The sequence below is a fragment of the Bubalus kerabau genome, chromosome 1 (assembly GCF_029407905.1).
Source record: "Bubalus kerabau isolate K-KA32 ecotype Philippines breed swamp buffalo chromosome 1, PCC_UOA_SB_1v2, whole genome shotgun sequence".
Classification (NCBI taxonomy): domain Eukaryota; kingdom Metazoa; phylum Chordata; class Mammalia; order Artiodactyla; family Bovidae; genus Bubalus; species Bubalus kerabau.
Genome location: NC_073624.1, coordinates 92705833 through 92714000, shown reverse-complemented (window position 1 = coordinate 92714000; position 8168 = coordinate 92705833). Strand labels below are relative to the sequence as shown.

General features: G+C 46.1%; 1 protein-coding gene and 1 non-coding gene across 10 annotated transcripts; both read right to left on the bottom strand.

The window, feature by feature from the left end:
• Positions 1-761: 761 nt before the first annotated feature.
• TRNAW-CCA (transfer RNA tryptophan (anticodon CCA)) lies at positions 762-834 on the bottom strand. The gene has a single exon. It is a non-coding gene; the product is annotated as a tRNA-Trp (tRNA).
• Positions 835-2500: 1666 nt separating this feature from the next.
• Positions 2501-6856, bottom strand: LOC129653481 (cytochrome c oxidase assembly protein COX14). 9 transcript variants are annotated; one of them, XM_055583238.1, is made up of 4 exons: positions 6538-6688; positions 5932-6026; positions 3007-3044; positions 2501-2903 (listed from the first exon to the last, which is right to left on the bottom strand). In XM_055583238.1, exon 4 carries the CDS (start codon positions 2893-2895, stop codon positions 2722-2724), a length of 174 nt encoding a protein of 57 aa, XP_055439213.1. In that variant the 5' UTR covers positions 2896-2903; positions 3007-3044; positions 5932-6026; positions 6538-6688; the 3' UTR covers positions 2501-2721. The 9 variants fall into 9 exon arrangements, with proteins under 9 accessions (XP_055439213.1, XP_055439227.1, XP_055439211.1 ...); XM_055583252.1 differs by lacking the exon at positions 3007-3044 and having other exon boundaries at positions 5924-6026; XM_055583236.1 differs by lacking the exon at positions 3007-3044 and having other exon boundaries at positions 6538-6687.
• Positions 6857-8168: the final 1312 nt, after the last annotated feature.

Genomic DNA, 8168 nt, shown 5'->3' with positions numbered 1-8168 from the left:
AAACAGTTTCCATCTAAGGCCTCCTTCAGCCTCTACCCTGTTCCACATTACCTCACCCCCAATATAATGACTACTGTTGTCCTTACAATCCATTTTTTATACTTTTACAACCACTTATGTATCCATAACAACAGAGACTATGGGTTTCCTCATGGGTTTGTGATGTATCTTCTCATATTCAATTTCTCATATGTGTGTGTGTGTGTGTGTGTGTGTGTGTGTATAGATAGATCTGTGTCTGAGTTTATTTTTCTATGCCATTGGTCTATTTGTCTGCTCCGGTACTAATACCACAACACTTAATTACTATTAGCTTTCTATGGTGTCTTGGTATCTGGTAGCCCCAACCCATCTTCTTTCTTTTCAAAATTGTCTTATATATCTGTGCTTTTAAAGATTTTTTTTTAAGAGAAAAGGTGGTGTCTTCTATAGATCAGAGAAACCTTTTTGGAAAAAGGATACCGTAAGATGGAGAGGAGGTTCCATTTAAAGAGAAAGCACGAACAAGCATGGAGACAAGAAACAACGTGCAACCACACAAGGGGTTTGATGTTACGAGAACCTAAAGGGTGAGGTAGGAACATAAAGGTGGGTCAAATCTGAAGGACCTGAGGATGCACCATACTAAGGAGTTTGGACTTGACCATATAGGTGAGGGCTTCTTTAACTCACTTGGCTGTGATGGGTCTCAGTTGTGGCATGCAAGATCTTCAATCTCTGTTGCAGTATGTGGATCTTTAGTTGTAGCATAAGGGATCTAGTTCCCTGACCAGGGATCGAACCTGGGCCCTCTGCATTGGGAGCGTGGCGTCTTAGCCACTGGACCACCAGGGAAGTACCTGAGTCAGCGATTCTTAACCTGATGTCTATGGTTGAGCTTCAAAGAGGATCTGAAGCAGAATGCCATGATCTCCCTTTGTTGCCAATATAGATCTAATTATCAGATAACAGTGCAGCAAATCCGATGAGGTCAAGATTGGAATTCTGAACTAAAAGTCTTCTGCAAAAGTGTAAGCAAGAAATGACAGTGGTAGAACTGACCAAATGGATGTTTAAATGGTAAAAATTAGTAAGACAATTACTTGGTTGGCAGTAGGATACAGGGAATAATGTAATAAAACCCCTATATTTCTGTCGTAGATGATAGTTGAAAATAAGGGGGAAAAAAACACGAGTAGGTCCTGGCGATACGAAGAAATGCTTAGTTGTAGACATGTCATGTAAGAGAGGACTATAGATTCGAGTGGATATAGCAAGCAGCTGGTTGTTATCTGAAGCTGAAAAGGTCAGCCTGGAAAATGCAGGTGTGGAGGGCAGCAGCAGGTTTGAATAGGTGACACTTATTGTCATGTACCCGAGTATTAAACTTAATATGAAATCTCTCATTCAACTTCAAACCAGTCTTTTAAATTAGAAACTACCACTTAAGCACGCGTATCTACTGAGGAGGAGGAAGAGGGTGAATTAGATAACTAAGGGAACAAGGTCTGGGGCTAAGGGTAAGGCTGGAGGCAGGGGCGCTATTAAGAGGATTGGCTCTGGGCACAGGCTGGACAGGGAAGCCAATTCAGCCAAAAAGGAACAGATGGGAAGAAAAGAGAAGGAATCCACAGAGTTAAAGTCTTCAAGTTTTAAAACAGTGAAAATGAGAATGTAAGAAAGCTCCTCAGAAAGGACTATTTTTATTGGAAGTGGCATTGGGGAGCTGAGAGAACCATGATCCTACTATACAGGCAAGTGAGAAGGCAGTGAAGTCCTTCATTAGCATGTCCAGAAAGGATGAGAGGAAAAGGGTTGAGGATATAGGAAAGCTGCGTTTCTAAATCCTGGAAAAGGAGTTTCAGGTGATAGGTTTAGGAATAGAGAGACAAAAGTCAGAGCAGTGTGTACACGAGAGCAAAGAGAGGACAGGTGTCAAATAATGGGGATTATTTGGGCAATTACCGAGAATGACATGAACAAGCAAGTCTCAAAGCTCAAAATGAAATAGTAAGTCTCTCTTCATAGTTGGGTTTTACCTCAAATGCTGTTCTTTCATATCCTCTTTGTAAGAAGAGAAATCAAACCTGATGCTTATACCCACTGTCCCTAAGGAGATAGACTGCATTACTATAGGCTGCCCAGAAGTCCTTCACATTTTTAAGAACTATCCCTCTTCTACTTCATGCAATTTTGATACAGCTACTAAACAAGAGCCTCTGCCTCCTTTGACACGTGTGGCCATGCTGACCACAGAACCCCATTACTTGGACATAATAACTGGTCCAGAAATGGCCCCTGACTGAAAAAGAGCTTTGGTCTTTACAGAGTCTTCTCAGGGGATTTATACAGGTGCTGGGGCAGTCTTTTCATTGAGATCATGAGTTGATATTACTATTCCTAGAACTACTTAATAGGCAGAGCCCAAGATATGGAACTCTGTGACTAGAAAATGGATAGTCAAGGTCCCACCTCTGTGGTCCACGCCCTATTCAAGTAAACAAAAGCACCAAGACACAGATATGGCAAAGTATTTAATGTCTATAGGTGTGCCTCACCCTCCCATCCTATTTTGATTCGATAGCCTCTCCAAACTGGCTGTACCAGAGAAAACATGGGTATTTTCCACAGAGTTTGAAAGCCAGTAAGGCCCTGGTCCTCTTGACTCAGAAATGATTGCAGGTGCAGTCTTTCCACAGCATGCCTCAGGCCTCTCTGCTCAAGGAAAAAAGCCCCCCAATTCTATAGGGCTCCTGAGGTCTTCTGTTCTTCTGCAGCCTGGCGCCGGGAGCTGCGCCGCTGGAAATAGTGGTAGGCTCGGACACTGCAGAGGTAACCCCCGTACACAGTGAGGAGCATCATGGAGGTGGAGAAGGTCTTGTAGCCAATGTCAGCTAGTTGCTTGGCAGTTGGCATGTTGTCCCCTAAAAAGACAGACTGGATTTAGACCCAAGGATAAGGCCTCATCTGCCCAGCCCCCTCCCCTGCTTATCTGGCTGCACTCTATTCTGAATAGCTGCTACTCACATGGCAGAGTTTGGTAGCTCAGCTGGTAAAGAATCCACCTGCAATGCAGGAGACCCCAGTTCAATTCCTGGGTTGGGAAGATTCCCCTGGGGAAGGGATAGGCTACTTACTCCAGTATTCTTGGGCTTCCCTGGTGGCTCAGCTGGTAAAGAATCTGCCTGCAATGTGGGAGACCTGGGTTCAATCCCTGGGTTGGGAAGATCCCATGGAGGAGGGCATGACAATCCATTCCAATATCCTTGCCTAGGAATCCCCATGGGCAGAGGAGCCTGACGGGTTACAGTCCATGGGGTCAAAAAGAGTAGGACACGACTGAGCAACTAAGCACAGCACATACTGGAAGATATTGTTGGGAACTCTTAAGATTCAAAAGGGCAAACAAAGTCTGCATACAAGGTACAGAAACATAGCTCAAACCAGGTGTATATGAATGACATCACAGCTAACACTTGACCCTCCATGTTAATGGAATGAAGTGATTGGTATAGACCACCTAGAAATGTTCTTAATTGGTGTATTACTTTAGGCACACATCAGTTTTTCTGGCCAGTAAGGAATTAATGGAAATAGCCAGAGATTAAATATTAGCAGTATATTATTCTGTCATAGGAGCCTTCTGGGCAATATCCAATTTGTTTTCCCATAAAATCATCTTATTTATGGCTCAGATTCCCAGGTTGGTCTTCAAGCATCTGTTAAAGCCATAGTATCCTTGAAATAGTGCCAATAGTATGTTTATATTGTTTCAATTAGACATAACCTTCTACAGCATTAATTCTAAGTTTCAAACATAAAACCAAGAACCTAACCCAAGGGCTAAAAACAAACTTACTGAGGCCCCAGCAAATGTTAACTCACATTTGCTTGAGATAAATTACTTCTAATTTAAGTGTTCCCTGGATAGTCTGAGCTAGGGAACAAGAGAAAGAATCTCTCATCTTGAACAAAATGTTCCTCAATCTGGGACTCTGCTGAGAGAATTAAAACTCTGACTGCAGTTAGTGAGAATAGGTTTCTTAAAGAATTTGAAAGAAGAGAAGTTCAGAATTAGCTGGTTGAGGGGATCTCGAGTAGGGTAAGATGTCTAATTACTTTTCAAAGTAAGTCCCATGAGTTGAATACTGCCTTTGAGCCAGTCCTTGAGGGTGGATCCCAATGCTGAGCTGAGGCACAGCTTCCTTGAATCATAATTCCAAGTGGCTATTGAAAGTAACATTAAATAATGTCAGAGGAAGAAAACCAAATGGCACAGGGGCAAGATAAGAAAGGGATGTTTTCAGGTTATTTGAAGTTTGAAAGGCCTCTAAGCTGTGAGACAGAAACACACACACACACACACACAGCAGGACACTAAAGTAATAAGCTCCCAGCAAAGAGACTTGGCAGCCTTCAAACTCCGCCTAACTTATTCTTTCTTATCCTATCCCCCATTACCCTGGCCAGATGCTAACCACTTATAGGACCACCTCTTCTCAGAGCTGGAGGAAGAAGGCTGGAAACAGGATGGTAGATCTTGCCTAGAAGAGTGATAGAAGATCTACTGATGAAAAATTTCTAGAATCTCTTCTGTCTAATCCAACTTGAGATTTCTATTTTCAAATTAACAAAAACTCTTCAGACCCTGAGCTAAAGCAGGGCAGTAGTAAAGGAGAACACAGATGAAGAAATTATTCTGGAAGTAGAACAAGGCTTATTAACTGGATGGGCTAGGGCAAAGTTGATGTGTCTGCAAGTCAACAACTGAGGAAACTTTATGGAGTGGGATACCGTTTAATAGAAAAGAGAAGAAACAGGTGTGTCTATATGTGTGTATGGGGATGGTGGTGGAGGCAGGAAGCGTCAGCCAAGATCATGAATTGGACATGTTCAAGTTAAGATGCTTAACGCAAAATTCACATGATGATGTCTGTCAGGCACGTGGATATGCAAATATGGAACAAATCCTGGGAAAGAGGCTAGGCTATAGATACATATGGAAATAATAAGTGATACCAAATTAGAGGATAAAACCAAAGAGAGTGAAGTCAAGGGAACACCAGTTTGAAGAAAGAAAACAATTAGGGAAGGAAAACAGGTAGGAAATTCCAGAAACATGTGGAATGCTCTTTCATTTAACCATGACAATGGTTGAAAATCACTGCTCTAACAAGTTACTGCCACTAACACAGGTATGCTTTATCTTTCGGGTATACTGGGCCAGAAGGAAAAAGGCCCATGAACCCCAACATTTCTATGCATTTTTCTAGGATAGAAACAGATGATTAGAAGGATCATAACCCCCTTTCACCCCAAAGATAAGAACCGATATTGTGATTTGCTGGTTAAGGGAATGGCAATGATAAGAGTAACACAAGGTCAAGTAAATTCTAGTTTTGTTTTGCTTACTGATAAGGAGATTTTAATGTTTTCAGAGAAGAAGTTCAATTCAGTCACTCAGTCGGATCCTACTCTTTGCGACCCCACAGACTGCTGCATGCCAGCCTTCCCTGTCCATCACCAACTCCCAGAGAAGAAAAGAAGAAACTGGTGGCTAAACTGAGTGAGGTGGGTGGGATGGAATAAGATCTAGGATGGCCCAGAAAAAGAGGAAATTAGAAGTCCAAGTAGAAGGATTAACCTTGAAAATGAAAAATTTTGAGGTTAGCAGAACCTTCTCATCTATGGGGCATCAGGTTTCTCAATAAAGCTCAAGGGTCTGTTACGGGGTTAGACTGGTTTCAGAATAACAACAACAAAAAGAAAACAAGAACCATAATGAAAAATGACACAAGGGTGTAATCTATAAAAACGTTTTCAAATTGTGGCTCTTTTTTCTGCCCCCTGAACACGGGAGAACCTCAAAGCTCAGATCTCTCTCCTCTGGAAAACTCATTTCCTCAAATGGGTCCATTCACCTCAGCTTAGATTTACTACTCACTTATCTACCTTTCACTCGGGCTACGTATGAAGGCTGCAGAGAAGGTGGCTTCTGTCCCAAAGGAGTTTATGGTTTGATGCGGATAAGCTGTGCATCCCAAATTCTGTTAGACAAAGTAGAAGACAGCAGTGACCAGAAAAAAAGAGGCATTTTGAGACTTCAGAGACAAAGCGAGGGCTCAAGAAAAGTTAGCAGAAAGGTGGAGACGGGCGGGCAGCAGTCGTTAGAGAAGGATTGGGAGGATTTACGTCAGTGAAGAGGGAGGGAGAGATATCCGAGGAATTGAAAGCAGCAAAGGAGTGGAGCCAGTTAATCGATAAACAGGAACGGGTGCCCGGGAAAGCTGCATTTCAGGGCACAGCGGACTAGAAGACGAGAAAGGGTCAGAGTTACTAAGAGTCAGAGCGTGGAGAACAAAACGCGCGGTGGAGTCAAGGCCTGACAGAAACCTACGGCCGCGAGGAGGATGCTGGGCTGGAAGCAGCGCACGATACGCGGTAAACCTCAAGGACACCGAAGACTGGGCATGCGAGGATGCGGTAAGCAAAGGCCGGCCCCAGCGGGCGCGCCTCAGCGTACCGGAGGCCCGGGCTCCGGCCTGATTCGGGGCGTACCTGGATGCTGCCGCTCCCTGCCGTCCGACCGAGGCCTCCAGCCTGCGCGACCTCAGAGCATAGCCGGAAGCGGCACCCGGGACCAGACGAGTAAGAATAGTGGCCCAGGAACAACACTGAATGCTGAGGCGCTATTGGTACCGAACACCACCCTTCCTCCCGCCCCCTCGCCCCGCTTACCCTCTAGAATTTGGCTCCCGACGAGGATAGAGCCCTGCGCGTCGTACGCAGCATAAACCCGCCCATGAAGGCGGGAGCCCGCGCCGGTGGCAGCTCTGATTGGTTGCCGCCTTTGAACTTCCGACTTCCGGGTCAGGCGCCTTTAGTACGCAACCTCAGACGAGTCTTCCTCTCGGAGAGGCCCGTTGATTTCTGGGGGTTGTAGTCATTCTTCACTGAGAAAAGGTCTTTGGCGACCCAAGTTCTGGAACCAGAACTTTTAGGATACTCAGTCACCAGAGAAAAGGCGATCTTTCTCTCCAACGCTGAGGAAACCAGCCAATCCTCAGCCTGTGGCACAGTGACGTCTCCGGTAGCTAGGTAGGTTGTCTCGGAGTCAGCCCTCTGAAGGGGACTGTGCGCCCCCTACAGATTGGAGCTGCCCTCTTCCCCGCCGCCCGCCCGTAAACCCAGCTCAGGTAGGAATCCGACCCGCACCGCGAGGTCTGGGCCGCCCAGGACTGCAGCAGGTATAGCCATGGGCACGGAGTGGGCGCAAGGGTCGCATTTCCGTAATGTTTCTGTCCCATATGTGACCTCCCCGCTTGCAGGCGGCGTGATATAGCCCCAAAGCGCCCGGAAAGGATTGGGGGGGGATGCCACTTGGGGAAAGCGGGACTGCGTGGGCACCCCAGCAAGGGGCCGGGAGTGGCTAGGACAATCGAGGAAAGATTTCTTTCTTCCTTTTTCCCGTGGCATGAGTGCAAACATACGCATGTAGTGATGCACCACTGCACATGCACCGCCATGTGCAGCTAAGTGTCCTTCCCCAACTTGTTTCTGGAAAAACCAAATCGGTTTTTGGATAGGCAAGTAGGCCTGATTCAGAAGCCTCAGATTCAGTTAATGGTGAACAAAAATAAGCAAAGGTTTCTGACTCTCCAAGAGGGTCGCAGCTGTAGCCTAGGGAAGGAGCTGTTATTTTGCCCTGACTTTGACCTCCTAGAGAGGCGGTTTCTGGATCCAGTCAGCACCCGACCTGGGCCCAGCCTCACTGCCTGACCCAGGAAGCTCTGCCCTTCACTGGTGAGGGTGACTCCTCTTCTCAAGCCCCTGCCTGGTTTGTCCAGGAGTAAGGGAAGATTAACTTAATGCTGGCCAGAGCCACAGTGTGCCAGGCACTGCCACACAGGAAGCTGAGACCCTCTGCTGTACGTGACAGGAGCCCTTGGGCTCTATTTATAGCCAGGGGCTCAAACTGCTGACCTGTGACATTCCCCTGATGCCATTCCAGCCTGGAGCAAGGCCACTGCCAAGCACAGACCTCTCCTTCCTCCTCTCACCCCAGGGGGTAGTGTGGTTTGACTGTTTTTCCTCCTCCATGAGTTTCCCAGCTCCTGAGGTGCTAGAGAAGTCAATACTGCATGAGAAGGCCTTCCGGTGACAAAGGAGAGCTGACCTTGGAGTGTCAG